Genomic DNA, 19,983 nt, shown 5'->3' with positions numbered 1-19,983 from the left:
CAAAGTTTCTCCCAATGGGCCCATTTGTTTTAAAAAAAAGAAAAAAAAAAACCCACCCACAAAAAAAAAAAAAAAAAAAAAACAGCATTCCTTGCTGGTTAAGCTTGTTAAACACGTGGTGAAAAATTCTCCAGCTTCCTCCTCTGAATAGTTTTATTGCACCAACAGCAAAATGTGGAGGTGCTTCCCTTTAACTTGGGCAGACTGATATTGAAACCAAATACATCTGGATATTAAACCTGTCACAGAAAGCAATTAGTCAATTAGTCGTATAATATATTGAGCTCGAGAATATCCATTAAGGCGATTCAGATTTTTCATAAGTAAAACTTTATTTAGAAAGATCTCATATTTATTGTTTCAATTCCATTTTATTTATTGAGTTTTATTCTGGTTATTTAAAAAAATGTCCTCCAGCCACAGTGTTAAATGTTCTTTACTAAACTAAACTTTATTGACATTTGACATGGCATTTCCAATAAATTACTAGAAAATGGTCTCAAAACAATAATATCGTTTATCGTAATAATTAATGGGACAATTTATTGTGACAGACCTATTCATCCGTTTTGATGTTAAAAATAAAAATATGCCTCACCGTTTTTTGATTTTTTTTTTTAACTGACATGAAAAGCAAATTTTATCAGAAACAGGAAGTTTGGGGTTCTTCCTTCTTCCTGATCAAGTGCATTTCCTGTTGGCGGATCAGTAGCGCCCCTGTGAATTTTGAGCAGGCATGACTGCGCACGTTTCTGTCCCTGCTGCATGAAAACGCCCCGTCAGACCTTTTTTTAGCTGCCCACCTCCATTCTTTCTAGCTGGGACTCAAGCCAGCCACCCCCCTACCTCCCCTCCAGACCCCTCTCCTCCATCTAACCCTCTCCCACGCAGGGGCAGATGGAAAACAGTGATCCCCCCGCCCCAATCACTGAACGAGAAACTCAGAGTCCCGACTGCAGTGGCATTTCTGAGCAGGCTTTTTGCATTTTCATTGGGATGTTTTTGTTCGCCTTTAAGTGCCAGCTGTGAATGCTTGGCTTTGTGGCGCCAAAGAAAGACTGAAATTGAAAGGAGAGAAAGAGAAGAGAGGGATAGAAAGGAGTGGGAGAAGAGTGGAAAATTGAGAGGGGTAGTGGTGGTGGGGTCGAATCGCAGCAGCAAAATGAAAAAATTAAAGTGCAGAGAAAGGAGTGGATGTGAGGGAGGGCTTTTACTGGGTGAAGCGCTGGCTGCCACGTTTGGTGCCAGGGGGCGAGCGCGCCCCGCCGCACAGGCTCCACCATTGTTGTTTCCACAACAGAATGCCACGCCAGCAGCCTGGAGCTGAGCAGCTCTCACACTCAGAGAGAGAGAAAAAAAAAACACAACCGGGGAGACAGCAACTGCAGAGATACATTTGTAAAAGATTAAAAGTGTTCAATGCAAAGGCTTATCGTTTTGTTCATTTAAATGAACTAAAATGTACAAAAAGTATCAGTTTAACTCCAACTGAGAAAGCAATATTAACTCTGTTTATGGATCGAAGAATATGCACGTAGATGCTTCCAGGCGACATGTTTACATTCTGGAAATGATGGGAGGTTACGGTTTTGAGGCGTGTAATCGATACAAGGCTGCAGCTAAAGATTATTTTAGTAGTTGATTATTCTAATGATTGATTAGAGTTTAAATTTATTTTAAAATCTATGATTTTATATTTTATTCAATACTAGAAATGCATATCAAAATGCAACAACTGAATTTTTTTTTTATAAAATAAGCTTTTTATTGCCTACACGGTAATAGCATAGCTGATGAATGTTTTATCATCTGCAGAAAGGGATGCATCTGCAGCTAAACACTAACTGATCAGAGTAGCAATTTTCTGCCCCCCCCCCCCCCTTTTACTAATTAATCAGTTAGCTACAGGCGCTTAACATTTTTTAATAGAATTTGAAGAAGGTGAAGCTACATATGCAACTTGAGGAATTCTGGGTGGAATGTATTTACAAATATTTTTCATCTTCAATCCAAAAAAGGTAGCTAGCTAGAAAGGTAGTTAGCAGTAGCTTCAAGTCACAGACAATAATGAGGAGGTTTGAGTGAGACTCAAACTTTGCCTGAAAGAAAAGTTTGGCATGATTTTTTTTTTACCCTTCAATACATTTTGTTGTGTACTTTTCTGCAAAAGTTTAATTTTGCAGAAAAGTTGAATTTTATTTCTTTTGGTGTGGTGTGTATAGATCTTTAGCTTCTGTGTCGGTCGTATTTCTCAATAAAGTCATTAACTACTACTTTTTTTCCCCTTTAACAATTAAGCTACAGTATTTGCTGTGGAATCACTAAACAAGGTCATGGACTTCTGGCAAATCAGTTTCATAAATCCGACATTTTTATTTCTCTCAAAGATTTTGCAGTCCAAAAGTTCAATGATGCCAAGGTGGGCAAGTAAAAATTGTTCTATTGTCGTTGATGGATTGACAGGTCACTTCCTTCCATCTATGGAAACGATGGACACAGCAAACTACAGAAGCCCAAGTAGTGGTGGGGGGGAATCTCAACATTAAATCTTCATAAATAGCAAATTTTGCAACTATTTGCCAACAACTGAAATGAAAACTTCCCCTCCACCCTTTTGCTGATGCCATGTGACCATGTTGGTAATCGTGCCACATAGAACCACCTGTTCTGGTAAAGCACACAGAAGGGCTGTTGTTGCTAAAGCCTGGAGCAATGTGGGCTTAAGCATAGCTATGCTGGAGATGTTAGCATGTGCAAGAGCTGCTTTGCTGGATCCCAGCATTAGTAAAAGCTCATGAGCAGCAAGGAGGAAGAGGAGGAGGAGGAGGAGGAGAACACAAACGCAGTGAAAAAAACATGAGGCTGGTCTGGTAGACTGAAGGATACCGGTGACCTTGCTCAGACACCCTGCAGCTTCAGTGTGCTGGAACTAACACGAGTGATATTCTCTGGAAAACATCAACTGGAAAAACAGCAGATGGCTCTTTGATTCCCCACTGTGTCATGCGCTGGCCTTTTTCCTCACAGCAATAAGGATACGCCACACTGCCGATATTAGACCCTTACAGTGGTCACAGTGTTTTGGTGGAGGTGCTGGAACTGGTCCCAGGTCAGTTTGCTTTCAGGGTGACTGATGAAACCAGAAGCCCTGAAGTCACAGAGTGGCCTCAGCCGATTGGAAACCATGTCAGTCTATCAGGTTTAGCTGGTCATCTAGACAACGCCTGCTGTCACACCTCGATGGAACGGCCGATGAAGAGCATGTTTGTTGTGAGTAAAAGGGGTTAAGATTCCACGATTAATAATCTGAGCATCATATTAAATGATCAGGATGATATTATCAGGTCATAATAAATAAAGAGAGAAAACTGGGGAAAACCGCAGCTAGTAAATATTTTAGCAATCAAGGACTTGTGTAGTAGAATATCTGGGTGAATCTTCACACACACAGAGTTACTGCATATTTATCAAGTCTAAATTGCAGACTTTCAAATTCCTGTTTTCAGTCAACGTTTTACCTAGTGAAGGTCACGATTAGTATACAAGTCTGAACTTAAACAGGCAAAAAAAAGAAACCAGCTGTGGCCTATTTGAAAAGACGATCAAACCGCCGTGGTGTTACCAACAACTCTGGACTGACTAAACGTCAACTGGATAGTTCTACACTGGACCAAAATCCTTAAGAATGGAAAGAGGAGGAAAACAACAAAACAAAAACACCACCTAGTTAATGATCATAATAACAAATAGAGACACTATGAAAGTTTCCCAAATCCCACCTTTAAAGAGGCACTATTATGCGTTTCCCAGGCATATAATTCCATTTTATACTACAATTAAGTAACTATGTTAGCTTCAATTATAAAAATGCTAGATATAGCAAATATGATTTAAATTATAAAGTCAAATTTCTTTTAACATCTTTATATTGGGATTCTGTCTCTCTAAAATTCCTGCTCTGAAACTCCACCTTCAGGAAATCGTGTCATCATTCCTTTAACTTTTTTTTTTTACCAGTGTTGCTCCTATAATGAACTCAGCTGATGCACAGTTCCACAGTTCCAGTTTGCCAATTGCTGCTGGCTAGTCTGAAGGAGCTGAGTAGGGAAGGGCCGCTCTGTGAGGCAGAAGTTTGGAAACTGCAGCTCAGAGGTGGAGCTACGCCTTGGAGGCAAAGCTAGAGCCACTCGGTTGTTTTGCACAGCTGAATGGTTGCCATGGAGATCAAATGATTTCTCAAACAAGCATGACAGAGTCAAGCAGCCCGATACGTTTTTGTGTAGGGAATAACAATATTGCATGATGTAAAGCTCAAAAAAAGTCAATTTAAAGTTTGGATGTTTCAGCAAATCAACAACCAATGATTACTTGCTATGCAACTTTAACAATATAAAAAGTGCTGAATTCAGCAGAATATTAAGTGATTTGGACAGATATTTAAAATAATTTCTATTTAATTGCTAAAAAAAAAAACAAAAAAACATTCAAGAGCCAAAGGATCTCACACGTTTCACGCTTTGGAAACGGAAGTCTTCTTTGTAAAAATGCTTTGGAGATGAGCTCATTCCCAAAATATGAATCACAAAGAAACAAAACTTGCAAGCAGTAAATTCTTTCATTCACTTGCCTAATGGAGCTTCTTGTTTGCAACATTTACAAAAACAAACACAGCTTTAATTTTTTTCCCAAAAAAAAAGTTCCACGTTGCTTCTCCTGATTTAGTTTAGAAGCTGTTCAACTACTATATTTTTGATGTGAACCTTTGTGGTCGTCAGGTATTCTTGGGGATCCAAAACATTATTAGTCACAGCAGAGTTTAATGAAAGCAATGATTCAAAAGGTTTTGCCTCGTGAATTTTTTCTAAATCAGCCTAGAGACTGATAAGCTGCATTTCCACATTGCTTAGACATTCGTGCTATTAAAGTTGCCTTACGTCATCCAACAGCAAGCTTATTATCTGCAGATCTACCAGGTTATGTTTAGAAACTGTTTGGATGGCGTCTTTTCTGTTTGCAGCAGGACAATCAACAGAGAGGCAGCAGTTTTTATTGGAAATATTTGCCAGTCAACTTTAGAAATGGCTTCAGCCACAGATACCTGGGAAAATAAATACATTTTTATGCGATTTGGACTTTAATCTACACAAAAACTGTTTAATACAAAAAAAGCCACACACCAAAGAGGAGATTTGAGAAAACTTGCTTGACATGATTCCAAATCGACATGGTATTGTGTTTTAATAACTTTATATTCTAATACACCACTTAAAAGTAGTTCCACCTATATATCTGTCCACACAGATATATAGGTGAACTGAAGCAATCTGATTGGCTGACATAGGTTTAGCTTTATGCTACACTCCCCCCTATGGGTTTGGCGAGTTTAAAACAACACTCAGGAGTGGATTTGTTTGGGTTTGTGTGGATGAAAACATTTCTGAAACCAATCCCATTTGTACCATTTCTTTATTTTTTCTTTTAGGGTTAAACGATGTTGCATAGATTTTCATTTTTAAAAATACCTGGCTGTGTGTGTACAATGGATAAGTCACAAAAGAAAGAATTAATACTTTTAGCTCACTACTATTTATTGTTCAAATTACATCTATTTTGAATAATAAACATTCAGAGAGAGACTCTGAGCACGATCACTCAGTTTACTAAAAATGGGGCTAAATAAATCCCTGAATACAGTGAACCCTCGCTATAACGTGGTTCACCTTTCGCGGTCTCGCTGCTTCGCAGATTTTTTTGTGTAGTTTTTGTCACAGTGCATTGTGTCCTGCATCCTAATTGGCTAAACAGTCTCCGAGCTCCTTCTCTGCCCGTGTGCCAATAATGTTACGGTATTTAAATACAAGTAATACAGATTGGCCATTCAGGAAATGAAAGCTGAAAACTTTGAATGCCTGCTGGAAAAAACTGTGGCCAACGCAAAACCCGACCGGAGGCTCACTTGATGAGATCCATCGCTCTGCCGTAGAGCGATGGATACAGCTGTGAATCTCGCGGGGCAGGTTGGAGGAGACGCTTTATCCACGCCTCCGGATCACATTAAGGCCCGATTGATGAACACGCACATCCGCTGACCTGAAAACAGGTTTTGTTCTTTGGTTTCAATGTAGAGTATTTAATTATGCTGTATAATAATTGTAAAAACTAAAGGTAACTACTTCGTGGATTTCATTTATCGCGCGTTATTTTCGGAACACAACCCCCGCGAAAGACGAGGGTTCACTGTACCTAAAATGCAATATTTTGTCACTTTTTTTCCTATTTTTAGAAAAGAATTGAAAAAAGAAACCAAGGGCAGCCATATTATTGTATGTATGAGTACAGCACCCTGCCCTTGTGAATTGCAGTCTCTGAAGGAGTGTGTTCATTTCAACCAGAGACAGCTGTTGACATTTAGAAGGACATAAACTCCTCTGGAAGTTGAGTCAGTAGGAGTAGCCTCCCAATCTGTAGTAGTGCATTCTGAAAGAGAGGGAAATCAATCTGATACAGCAATGAAGGAAAGCCCTTTCACTGTTGGAAAGGCCCCGTTATTCAAGCAGAGAAGAAGCGTGCAGTCAGTCATTCTGATATGCAGGTATATCCCTGAAAGAAAAAAAAAGAAAAAAGAAAGCTACAGAGTTTCACTTGAGAAAGTTTTGATGTAACCCGGCCAGGTAAGCTGAGAGAAATTGTAGTGGTAGAAAGCTTAAGACAAGTCTTTGTGTTGGTGAAAGGTCAGATCTCTAAATAAAATCTGGCTTACGGAGAAGTGGCAATTTAAGCATTTGGCTCTATGTAATATTTTCCATGGCTTTAGGATGAACACAAGAGGCAAGGTTTTTGCCTGACGACAATATTTTAGTTTCCTTAACATAACAACATATACATAGACACCAACGTAACCAAATGGTATACAAATGATTGCTGAATTGGTATTAAAAAAATCTTAAATGAGTTCATTTGATTAAAGGATACGTACGTAATGTGGATCAATTAAAATAAAAGTCAATCCTTCTTAGCAATGTGCCTGTCTTCAGTCTCAGTTGTTAAATGTATTTTTTCCTGTAGCATAGAAAAGGCCAGGATGTGTTTCTTGCTCAGCCTGTCCTTCAGAACTCAACTCAATGTTCCTAAAAATGAGACATATCGGTTGATTTTTGTGAAACGCATCAGGATTCTCCACGTTTGCAACTTGATGCGTCAAAAAATCTGTTAAATAACCAGCCAATCTCAGTTGTGTTGGCATTGTAACACCTCTACTGAACTGACACCTTTTAACATTTTTTTTCCTACAAGAACTAAATTTCAGTTAAGACAATAGGCTTAGATTAGAAGTCCATTAAAAATTATTTCAGTCTTTTTCAATTGTCTTTGAAAAAGAGTAACGCTGGTTTCAGAGCAAGAACAGAAAGGGACAGGACATTCTTTCCTCCTAGATGACAACTTTAGAATGGAGTTAAATCACAGAGTACTTTATTGTGACACTCTGTTTAATGCTGGGGTCCACTGTATATAGTGCAATTTAAAAATAGTACTGATCAGTACTGGACTTTCACCAAATTTGCCTCGAGTTTTGTTCTATTCTTCCCCAGTGATGTACAGCTCAGAGCCAGCTAACAGGAACCAGATACTGAACTAATTCCACTGTATGTTTGGAGGACTTTGGTTCAGACTCTGTGTTCAAGCTTCAGAGCACCTTGGAGGCTCCGCTTGCAGGACTTGCGCTTCTTCTGATGATTCAATCCGACAGAGAAACAAGTTTAATTCCATTAGGTTGCTCAAATCAAATTGAACCCGTCAACCTGTCACACCCTTAACAATAGCAAGTACACAGTGGCCTTTCCTCTGTCTACAGAATAAAAATACACACCTGCAGTGACATAACTATGATTTCATATGCGTGTTTGAATGATGTAGCTCCTTCTGTGGGAGCTGTCAAATTTATATCTGCAGTCACACTGGGTTCTAGATTCACGTGTCTTCTCAGGTGTGACTGGAAAGTTCCTCCTACCTCCTTGCTCATCGAGTACATGTCATTTTGCTCAATCTGTTCATACTTGTCAGACTGTTTTTCTTCCCAACTCTTACTACAGTAACGAGTTGATGGTCCAAAACCAGAAAATGACCATGAGCATGGATTATGAAGAGTCAAAAAACATTTTCATACCTGATAGTTCAGTCCAAACTATGTTCTACTGGGGATCAAAATTGCAACATTGGTTACATTTTCCGCTCATGTGGTTTGCTGTCACACTGCACTGTGTCAGACAAATCAAATGTTTTGAAAAACCTGTTCACCTCCTCACCTGAGGGGGAGCAACACCAAGAACCACTGAAGGAAACGACAAAAATCTCCAAAGACACCGAGTGCAGCTTCCTTCTTCACGGAATGCTGTAGGTAAGAGTCATTTCTCCTGCTACCACTAGAGTTGCTCGTTTCTTTTGGTTGCATTTACCCAGAATGTCATGCACTACGGTTCGCATCCTGCTTTTGGAACGGTTCCCGGTCCGTTTGGCGTTCACGTATGCATTCCAAGCGCATGAGAGTTCACTTCAAGCACACCCACACCTAGGTTTGTAAGCTGACCGCAGTTCGCTTTTTTGGTCCACATCAGAGTTCGATTGCGCATTCACAACTCCACAAACAAACTGGAGTTGGAGCAAAGCAGGCGAAACGGGGGTGATGTAAATGAACCCAGAGTCCTGATCTGGAATTGTTTTCCTTCACTTTTCCCATATGTTGCATCACAAAGCAGACAAGCATGAAATCTAACCTGGAGGCAGTGTCGTCATGAACTGCTCACATACCGAGCAAACAACCTGTAATTACTCTTTATCAACAGTTGTTGGTAAAATTTCATGCAAATCCACATCCTGATGATTTGCACATGCTAACAATGTGCTTGCATCCATCCAGCCACATTATTTTGAAGACAAAAATCAATCATCGCCACTGGCTCATCACCAGCTCGAGTGTTTACTGCATACAGAGAGGCCGTCCGTGTTCCTGGCCGATCAGCTCACCTGGGTCAGGATCCTGTATTTATCTGGGGAAGTCAACCTCCACTGCCATGCAACACATAACAAAAGCTGCAGGAACAACAGTGGCCTTTTCTTCGAAAGTACATCTACAATTACCATGCCAAACCAACAACATTGGCAACAGAAGCAAGAACGATGGCCAGTGCCGATATTTAAAGCGGCAGCATCAAGTAAAAATAAGTCTTTTTCACATCATGTTATCTCTTCAACAAAAACGTACCTGGAGTGTTCCCTTGATTCTTTCATGCATGTTTGAGAAATCCTTTAATCTCTATGGCAACCACTCAGAGGTGCAAAACGCCTGGATGGACCTAGCCCCGCCTTCGAGGACAAAGCTCCTCCTCTGAGCTGCACTCTCAGACCTTCTGCTTCACAGAGCAGCCCTCCTCCACGACTCCCTCACTTAGTTCCTCTGGACTAGCCAATAGCAATTAGCAAACACCTGGTGGAACTGTTGAGCTCATTATATGAGCTACTTCTCAGTGCAATGCTGGTCAAATTGTTGTTAAAGGGTTAATAAAGGAGCCAAGTTGTGATGACTTCCTGAAGGTGGCCTTTCAGAAATAGTGGGAGTTTCTTAAAGAGACAGAGGCCCAATTTCAAGGCACTAAATTACAAAGTCAAATTTCTTTTAAGTCGCATTTTATATCTACAGCATTTTTGCAGCAACTGAAGTTGACATTTACTTGACTGCTATGAAATGGCACTATGTGCCTGGAAAACACAAAATACTGCCCCTTTAAAATCTGAGTAAGACAGGAACATAGAGGTGGAGACGCATCATGTGACTCATGTGCATCTTTAGACACAGATCTACTCCACCCCACACACACACACACACACACACACCCTCTCAGGGAAAGAAAATACCCAGAACAAATGATAACATCACCAGTACTGCTGGTTGAAATTTACTCACAAAAGAACAGCTGATCCAAAACTCATAATTAGTCTAGTATCATGGTCAAGAATAAATAATAATAATAATTTTTAAAAAATGGCTGATTAGTAACTATTTTTATCATCAGGGAGATGTTTGAAATGACAGAGGAAGCCTTCTAAGGAGATGCTTAACTCCAATAGATAACGGGGCAGAATGTATTACATTCAAAGGAACAAATTAACCAATCGGGAAGCCCGATTTGTGGCGCTGTATTGAGAACATTGGTGGCTATTTGGAGATCTCCATAAAGGTGCTCTAGTAAAGCTAACTACGCTAACAATGGTCATTTAAAATGTCACCACTGTAACTATTGTTGTTTAAAACGATGGTGAAATCCTATTTAATTTCAGAGCTTTGTAACCATAGTAACTCCTCTGGTCCTAATACAGATAATTAAATGGCTATAGCAAAAAACGCTTCCTAAGGCTGGAAATGATTACGAGAAATTAATTCAAAATCCAAAATGTTGGGTAGTAAGGCAAGACTTTATTTTTTGAAAAACTGCTATACTTTCTGAATGGTTCTTGTAGAAGAAAAAAATATGCATTTTATTTGTTGCACTTTATTTTGAAAATGCAAAAAGAGGAAAAAAGGGATCTAATGTTGAATCTGATGTTATATTTTTAAAAATACTTCTGCTCCACAACCTGAATGATCTTACTGTACTGAATAGAAAGACAAGCTATGTAATCTGCTTTTGAGGATTTACAATAATCATAATCAGCTAACACAAAAAATGATAAATAATAGACCACGTAATCCCTGATGGGTCCACTTTTAGTTTTTTGTTTTTTTTCCCTCTTCCAAGTCTGTAAATGTTTAGAGGCTACTGCTGAGCATTAATTGTATTTATCCTAGAAAGAAAGAAAAAAATCATGTTAAGAATTTTGAAGATAAATTTAAATGAACAATGTCTGAAAACCATAAAACTGCCTTTATTGTGGGGATTTTTATTTCTACCATTTTCATTTTGTCTACCGTTTGTATCATGAGAACATCAACAAAGTGAAAAAAAAATGACTAAGTGCAATTACTGTGTCCAGTTTAGTGATAAAATAAAATAAAATACATACTTATAAATAAATAACACCTCTTTACGAGTTCAGTAGTTCAAGACGGGTGTCCTGAAGATGCCTTTTTAAAAATGGGTATGTTTTTGTCCATTTTCAATAGCTGCATTTCTGTTTGTAGGGGCTATTAGTGCTGTCGTAGATATAAAGTTACCTAAAAAACACAAAACAAAACCACAGAAAAACAAAAAGTAATCGTGACTAAACCTCAGTTCCATAACTCTCACCCCTACTTGAGGCCATGCTTCCTGTAGGTTTATCTAAAAGTGGAAGATGATCAATTCTCATGTACACAGTGTCATTTAGCAATGTTCACACATTAACACAACACTGTGACGTTTTCAGCCGCCCCACCAAACCTCAATAGAAAAACTTTTCTTTTTAGGAATAATTATGGGTTAATAACTAAACAATGCTACACCTTATCTGGTATCTTTCCATTACGTCCAACTTTTCGAGCCACAATTAGTAAAGTTCAAGATTGCCATTTACTTTGCATGAATATCCAAGTTTGTTGTTGGCAAATGAAGCTGTTGCATACAATCGAGTACTTCTTACTGGGCTAATTAATACATATAGATGAGTATGGGTTGTAATACACACTGGATGACATTAGATTAATGGTTATTTAGTGACTGATCTGCAACAAGCCGAAGTAATAACCTTAATACTGCGACATGAAAACTAGTAGAAATTAATTGCTGGTAAGGAGAGTCTGACGTTACTCTCCATACTGAACCAGAGCACAAGCACTCCAAAGCAACGGCTAAAACAAGGGAGAGTCAACATTTCCAGGCTGAAAGCACCACGGTGTTCTAAGAAACAAACAATTTTATACTAATTTAGTCTAAAGGAGCCGTGAGACGTGTAATAGTAGCTGGCTAAGAGGTGTGCCTGTGTTCTCGGACAGAAAGACCAGTGTTGTACTCCCGAACGTAAGCTAGCCAATGAGTCAAGCGAGTTCGTTAATGTTCCCGGGTCAAAAATAAACCCAGAGTGCTACAGAGTTTAGGAAAAATAGTCAACAAGCCACAACGAATAGACAGTATGGAGAACTCACCCTCTAGAAGCCTGGAAATCAACGAGTCAACGTCCAACTCCCCCTCCGCCATTTCTGTAACGCAAAGCTCTCTATGCCCGCCGCAGTCTGGCGTACAAGCAGCGAGGGCAGGGCACCGCCTCAACGCACAGCAACTGCCCGCCAACTCCTCCCATTAATGTCCTGCTGTTGCATTAAATGACCCTCGGAAATTTTTATATTCCAGCGAAAGAACAGACAATTTATGCGTTTGCCTCAAAAGAGTTTTATTTCTTCTGATAAAATATGACAAGCTCTTCGGAATGCAACCCAAATCTACCATACGTAGTCAATGGTTTATGGGAAATGTAGTTTAAGAACAAGACTCGCCTTTCTGTCCAAGATTGAACTAGTGTCCTACACACCTATTGAGGTTTTCTTTACTGATATATTCGGACTGTTTTGTCTTTTTTCCCCAGTTCTTTTGCCTAATATGTTTCAAAGTTTTCTGGCGTTTATTACAACATTTAAGCTTGAACTTTAAATACGTTAAGTATTACGAAAGCATACGATTGTCAAAACTTCAGATTCAATACAAAGAAATGGACTGAGCATGCATTTATTTTTTTACAATTAACAACATACTTAATAACAAAACAGTACAAAAGAACTACACAGAAGTTGAGTAAAAACCAGATGGTCCGACATAAGAAAACACAATGATCAAAATTTGTAAAAACAAAACAAATAAAAATAAACACACAAAAAGGGAAAAGAAAAGATAAACACATCAAGCTACTTTCAATGATGAGGAGCTGAGGAAATTCAAATGTACAGTTTATTATAAACACAATTATAAACACAGTACAGTTCTACAAATCTGAAAGCACAAGTAGTAAACACAATAAAATATCTAAATATTTGTCATAAAAACTTTTAAACAAGACAAAAGTGTAATTAAACAGTTTGCTTGCTAAAATCTATAATAACTGGAATTTAAAAAGAAAATCATAAATATGTAATAATAGTCAAATTGAATATATGAGGCTCTCAGCTCTCCTCAGGTCTTCAGGAAGTCTTTTTCTCAGGTGAAGGTCATACCATGAGTTTAGGCTCTCACAGAGGTACCAACAGAAGACTCTTCCTGCAGAACCAGAGGAATCTGGGGTGATAAAAATAACTGACCAAAATAAATCTGATAGCTAGACCAAACACTGATCATCAATTAATTTAAACAACCTTAAAATCAATAGATGTAAGCTGTCTTGCGGTAGTCAGCATTCTTGGAGCTGCCTTTTGAATTAGCTTGAATGGAGCGATAGTTTTGGTTGTCCATTACAATAAAGAACTCTGTGAGTCGTAAAAGTGTGCACTAACGTGTCTGACAATGTTTTTCTACTGATAAAATTTTATTTTTGCAACATTTTAACGTGGTTTGCAAAACTTTGATTTGAGCCAGATGTTACGTTAGAAATCCTCCCGACCCCACTAAGGGACAAGGGTGTAAAGAAGATGGATGGATGGATGGATGGATGGATGGATGCTACGTTAGATTTTTTTAACTGATGTCAACGGATTTTGTGAATTTAGGCACTTTTTTTCTTTTCTTGTTTTGTTTTGGAGTTTTGTAATCTTAATGTTGCACATCAACTTGTCGAAATAGAACTTCAGATGTTTTGTTACGCTAGTCACAAGTTGGGATGATGGACTTTTTGAAAAATTGTTTTCTTGGCTTACAGCACCCTCTGCTGGTCAGAGTGATGCACATATGTTTTTGGGGCCATAGAGATGGCAGAATTCCCCCTATTCATTGTTTTTTTTAAAAAGAAAGAAAATTTGCATCAGTAGCTAAAAACATTGCTACTAATACTACATACTCGTGGTCGGAGCACAGTTTTTAAAGTTTCGGGAGACGTTTTTGTCAGTGAAATAAAAAGCCATGTTGCTCAAAGAGCTTTGACTCGTTAAAGGCGGACAAATCTCGGTTGATGTTCTACTTTTAGTGAGGATAAAAAACATGAGTGCACGCTTCTAGCGGAGATGGAAAAGGATACAGGTTTTTTTTCTCCCACTCTTGTTATTGCCTCGCCCACTCACAACTTATTTTTCTGTTCCTTTAAAGTGCGTCATTTGGGTATTTCCGCACTGTTTGAGTGGGCGGTGGTGAGTTGCACTAAGAAGGAAAATCAAAGAGCAGCAGCTGTCAAGTTACACAGGAATCGGTGCCGGAAACCCACGAATTCTATTTTCAAAATAATAGTCCCAGGTAACGTTTTCCTGGACACTGTTATCTTCAGATATTTGTGAAGAATCTTTTTCTTTGCTTTACTTATTTGCCTACTTGTTCGGCTTTTCAATTCTGACTATGGCTCCCCTATTATTCTGGTATGGGGGAGCCAGGTAGTTAGGAAGATTGAGCTCACAAGCAAGCACACAAAACATATTTATTTGTATTTTTGATGTATTTGCAATCACAGAGTGCATGAAATGTGACACCAGACCACAAGAGGCAAAAATGAATAAGCTACATGCCTTTACTTATGACTGTAACATTTATCAGTTGAAATCTTAAATCAAAGTTTTAAATTTAACAGAATTTCAAATTAGGAACTCTGAAGCAAAGTTAGAACGTAGCTCTTTTTTGATTAAGATAACTTCAAATCTGAGGTTTGAAGGTCTATGTATGAGAAGTGAGGTGTTTAGTTAGCCTATGTCTTGTTTGCTGATACCTCACACCTCACTACCATCTTCCTGTCTTTGTGGTTTTACTAGACATTGGGAACATAAAGTACAGCAATATTCGTGACTCACTTTGATTCAAATTTGCAGATAGAAAAAAAATAATCTAAACATGTATTAAGTGTAAGTGAAATATAATAATTCTCTAATTCAGATTTGGTATTTATTTGTACTTCTTTGCATTTCAAGACTCTTGTCTTGAAACTAGAGGCAGTTTGCCCTATAGAGCAAAATAAAAAAAATTTTTTGAGTTAGTTTGTTAGTGAATAGTCACTAAATTCTGCCTTGATAGACCATGGGCTCCAAGACAAACCCGCCATTTGAATTGTGAAATACAAAGAAGAGTCTAACCCTAATTTCATAATTTCTGGTTCAGATTCAGATTAAGGAAGTAGTTTATCAGTTTTCCTCTCTTTAAACTTTTTTGTTTTATTTCACAGAAAGATTACAAAACTGGGAAATAAATATTATATCTTAAAAATTAGTTTTAAGTTATAAAACTAATTTTTTATCCTATTACGACCTGCTTCATATCTCGTTAAGACAAGATTTACATCTCATCAAAACCAAAATATGTGTTTGTTTCAATCAGAATAGTCAAATGCCTACACGTCGCAGCCCACACCCCATATTCCTTAATTTTATTACAGACATGGAGAAAAAAAATACATTTAATCAAAGAATATGCTGTCTGATTTTCATCCTGTGCCACCATGTGAGTTTAGGAATGTTTTGTGAAACAAATTAAAAATAAAATTATAAAGTAATCTATTTACCTTTAATGTTGTTCATTAATTCAAGTGAACAATGTAATTATAAGTTTAAACACAGGTCTTATATATTTAAAAAAGAAGGTCAAGCTTAGACAATGCGTAAAGGAAGGTCAGTGGTGTCTGGTGAGTTTAAGTACAATTCTGCCCAGGGCCTCATATAAAAAGTTTGACCAGCTCTGAAATGGGCACATTTTGTCTATTTGAGAAATGCGTCAGATGAATTACTCAAAACATCCGGAACTATTTCAGTCCCAACTACTGACTTTGACAGTGGGACATTGCGCAAAAATCAAACAAGAAGCTGGCGCTCTTTGTTCTCTGAAGTACACGCTGTATTTCTGGGCTACTTTTACCGGAAAGCGAGTGAGCACTTGCCCCGGCGCTTTACTATGTAGGTGGGGCGAAGGAGGCCAGTACTGCACTGTCAAGAAGTTTTTCGACTTCACATTGTCGTTGTTGCATCGTCTTTTTTTGCTAAGAAATACAACATAAACGACAGAGGACAGGTGGTGTGAGCAAAAGCGGTGTGATAAGAGGAGTGTGAGGCGGAAACGGACACAGCCATGGACGGTAAGTTGAGCTGCTTTTATTTGCTCTGCTACTTGGCAGGAGGTGAAACTGTACGGGTAGTTGTTTTGCGAAGAGGGAAAGCCCCGCTGTCGCTGGGTTTGCGCTAACAGGAGGAGGTTGCTCTCGAATAGTAAGCTAAAGTCTAACCTAAAGTTTAGAATTTGTAATTAATTTCCTAAAGGGTATGACATATAAATTTCAAACGATCATGTTTTAACTATTTAGCCTGTTAGTGGCTACTTCACCTGGCCTCGAACCTGTCGCTCTGCCAGGAGGCCTTCTGGGTCGGTCCTCAAGGATTGACTGCCATACTCCATTCAGAAATCCTACAGTTTAATGTTTCTCCATCCTTCTGAAGAAATGCAAGTTATGAATCATACTCAAATACACTTATCTGATATATTTCACTCTTCACCTTACATTCGGGCTGCATTTTATATACTACGCTTGTTTATTAAAATTTTTTTAAAAAATCTCTTTATTTTGTATAACTTCATCTTGCCGCCCAGCTGATTTCTCTTTTCATTTTCTTTGTTTTCTTCTTTTTTTAGGAAAGGCAAAAATATATATAAAAATGTATGCAGCAGCAATGGAGCGGCCATTAAACAGTTTTATTTATTATTGTCTCCCCATTTCAATCGTAAATTGAAACTGACAATATTCGGCTTGAATTTTAATAAGACATTCGAGACCGCTACAATAATAATAATTTTATAGTGACGTCTATGTTGGGTCACTTAAAGTGAAAGTGACATCCAGTTGCCCCCAAAACATTCAGCAGTTATGATATTAGTGCACTGAATGACTTATGAGTGTGTGACAATATGGTCACACACTCATAGGCATTTACTTTCACTTTCATACGAAGCTGAAACTAACATAAATTATGTCACTTTGATAAAAAAAAATAACAGTTGTAGTCCCATAATTTTATTGACCTGAATTTTAATTTTACATTCATTAAAAAAAATAGTACAGCTCCAATAGGATGCATTGAGTTGGTCTATTTTTAAGGAGGGCAATAAAGCTATAAGCGTTATATTAAAAAATACACATACATTTTCTCCACCTTACAGTGATTTAGTGTAAGCCCTAGAAAGCAGGCATGTTCCAGCTTGGAAAGCATCCCACTCATGGTTCTGAAATGAATTCAGGGTGGAGCTTTTTGGCCACCTGATCTCGTCGCACCTTCCTCTCAAAAACCGGAGTTGAGCCAGCTTTTTTTTTTCTCTCTAGCAACAAATCTGGTAATGCGAGACGCCGGCACTTCACCCCCTTGTTTGCACTTTTCCTCACTCCAGCGCCTCTGGATCTGTGGCGTGCGGTTTACGAGCAGTAATTATATTTAGCTGGGAAGCCCGTGTATCTCGGCGGCCTCCTGACCTCTCCTGGTCGCTGTGCCGTCTGGTAGATTTCCACTCGGACGGCACAGCAAATGACAAACCCATACTAAAACCTCAAATATGCGCTGAATCCTGCTTGTTTTTTAATGTGTTTTAGTCATTTGTGCAGCGGGTTGTGTCGTGCGTCACTTAATGTAGATGATTAACAGTTACTCCTCTTGGGAGTTTACCTAACCCTGTCTCTCTGTCACCCCCAGGTGTGTACGGATGGGGCATGACCTCTATTAACCCAGGTATGAAACTGTTTTTATTTTATTTTTTTAAACTTGCAACCGTTTTTGCCTTGTTTGTACACTGATTGTTGATTATCTTGATGTGACCCCCCCCCTCCCCCCGCCCCCACCAGTCCAACCAGCGAACCCTTACATAGAGATTATCGAGCAGCCGAAGCAGAGGGGGATGAGGTTCCGTTATAAATGTGAGGGTCGCTCTGCCGGCAGTATTCCTGGAGAGAAAAGCAACGACACCACTAAGACCTACCCGGCCATCAAGGTTGGTCAAACCAATGTTTTCCTGCTTTGATCCAATTTAATGAAGCACAAAATTCACATTTTTACCAGTCAGACTCCAATCTGTCGCTCCACAGTTGCTGTTCTCATGTTAGATGCTCAATTTGAATGGGATTTTATGAGGATAGTTTTCAATGGTTTGCACAAATAAAATCTGCAAATTGTCACATTGCAATTGTATTCAGTTCTCTGAGTCAATACTTTTAACCGATTTCACTTATTCTTTGTAGAATAGCTATAGCTCGGTTAGATTCAAAAGAGAATTTTAGTCAGCACAAATTTTCAAGTCTCTGCAGATCAAGTTGAATTTATGTCTGGACTTTGACTGGCCTATTCTAGCAAATGAATATGTTCTGATCTAAACCATTTCTTTGTAGCTTTGCCATAGAGGCGCACTGATCGCGGTTTTTTCGGCCGGTCACCGATCTTTAATAAAAGTCTGATCTACTGGTCTGTCTTAGGGAAGCTCCGATCAGGTTTTTTGCTGCCGATCCTGATCTCCCATGAGGGCTGATTATTGCCGATCACCAATCAGTGCCGGTCACCTGGATTGGCTGTTAATTTTTTGCATTAGGTATAAATGCTGCTTTGTGATCTGGCAAAATAATATAAAAAAAAGATCTGGCAATAAATTCACCTAATTTAGACATAAAACATGCCAAATACTTGCAGGCTCAATACAGCAGCTATTCGATCAAAAGGACGAATGAAAAAATCTGCAATCAGTAAAACAATATTTAAGAGTGAGGCTCTAAACAGCCTAAATTATGCATTTGTCAAATGAATCTCACAACACTGTCTATATTAAATAATGTAAAGAAAAAGAGGACACATTCATTCAAAGTTAAATGCAGGTTGTATCAAAATAAACAATCCTGAGTTGCTAAATTAAACCTTCCTGAGAGCATGGTTCTGATTGGTTGTTTGTGACCGAGCGGAGTAATTCTGCAGAACACAGGAGGAGGCAGAGGAGATTGATTTTTTTTTTTTTTTCACTGATTATCTATCTCATGTTAGGACATAGGGAAAGTTTTAATGCATATGTAAAATCTTCTGGTTTTTTTGTTTGTTTCGTGCTGTAGCTTCAAGCAGACATTTGATGTGAGAGTTCACTGCCAGTTTATAATATTTGTATTTATTTTTTTATTTAATAATAATAACAATAATTAAAATAATCAAGAAAAGTACATATTTAGGTTGAAAGATGAATAACATATGAGCCAGGAGGGAACGCTGTGGCAGTCACCTAGGTAACCATACCTCGGATGCTTTAATGATTAGCTGTTTTCCTGTTGAGAATAACACTACTGGAACATTACTGGCAAGCTTCCAGTAGTGTTCCTAAGAAACGCTTTTAATAGAAGCCAGGAAATGCGATTAATGTTTTCATGTGTTACCTAATCTGGGAATACCCCTAAAGATGCATGTGGACAGTGAAACCAGGGGCCATTAAAAGGCAGGTATGTAATAGGAAGTAAACGCTGTCAAGCATGGAAACCATCGCTGTTTTGAAACTGAACGTTTCCATATTTGGACTGAAAGGTTGACGTTTGGACGCTTGACTTGACCTCAATACACAAATGTTATTTCGACATATATGTATAAACATTGAATTAGTTCACATGGGGAGTTCCAATTTAGAAAGTATTTTTTTTCTTCGTGGTTCAGAATATTAATGCTACACACCATTAGAAAATATTGCAATGCAATAGGATATGCACTAAATCCATATTTTTCTGCCTCCCCTCTTTCTCTTATAAAATAACTTAAGTTTGAAGTACTTCTGCAATATTAATATTACATGCAGTGATACTACAGTGACATATTTGGTATGCATGTCTGTGCAAGTTTTTATGAAGACGTTGGGAAAGGATTTTTGTTCGTTTCCACTCATCAGAAAAACAATCATCTATTGTAAA

The 19,983-nt window shown here is 38.3% G+C and overlaps 2 protein-coding genes across 3 annotated transcripts in view; one reads left to right on the top strand and one right to left on the bottom strand.

The window, feature by feature from the left end:
* Window positions 1–12,237, bottom strand: part of LOC106938008 (serine/threonine-protein phosphatase PP1-beta catalytic subunit) — a 30,398-nt gene extending 18,161 nt beyond the window's left edge. Inside the window, exon 1 of the mRNA XM_015019822.1 lies at window positions 12,113–12,237. Within this exon, the coding sequence (XP_014875308.1) occupies window positions 12,113–12,164 (52 nt within the window). The 5' untranslated portion in view covers window positions 12,165–12,237. The remainder of the gene's footprint in view (window positions 1–12,112) is intronic.
* A 3,671-nt stretch (window positions 12,238–15,908) lies between these two features.
* rela (v-rel avian reticuloendotheliosis viral oncogene homolog A) overlaps window positions 15,909–19,983 on the top strand; it is a 19,267-nt gene continuing 15,192 nt past the window's right edge. The window contains exons 1-3 of one of the 2 annotated variants that reach the window (XM_015019824.1): window positions 15,909–16,152; window positions 17,753–17,788; window positions 17,902–18,047. In XM_015019824.1, coding sequence (XP_014875310.1) covers window positions 16,146–16,152; window positions 17,753–17,788; window positions 17,902–18,047 — 189 coding nt within the window. In that variant the 5' untranslated portion in view covers window positions 15,909–16,145. The remainder of the gene's footprint in view (window positions 16,153–17,752; window positions 17,789–17,901; window positions 18,048–19,983) is intronic. The other variant, XM_015019825.1, reaches the window with a different exon arrangement.

The sequence above is a fragment of the Poecilia latipinna genome, unplaced genomic scaffold, assembly GCF_001443285.1.
Source record: "Poecilia latipinna isolate Pla-1442-1.1 unplaced genomic scaffold, P_latipinna-1.0 Scaffold2486, whole genome shotgun sequence".
NCBI lineage: Eukaryota > Metazoa > Chordata > Actinopteri > Cyprinodontiformes > Poeciliidae > Poecilia > Poecilia latipinna.
The sequence above is the reverse complement of the archived record's forward strand: the minus strand, read 5'-3'. Positions and strand labels throughout refer to the sequence as shown.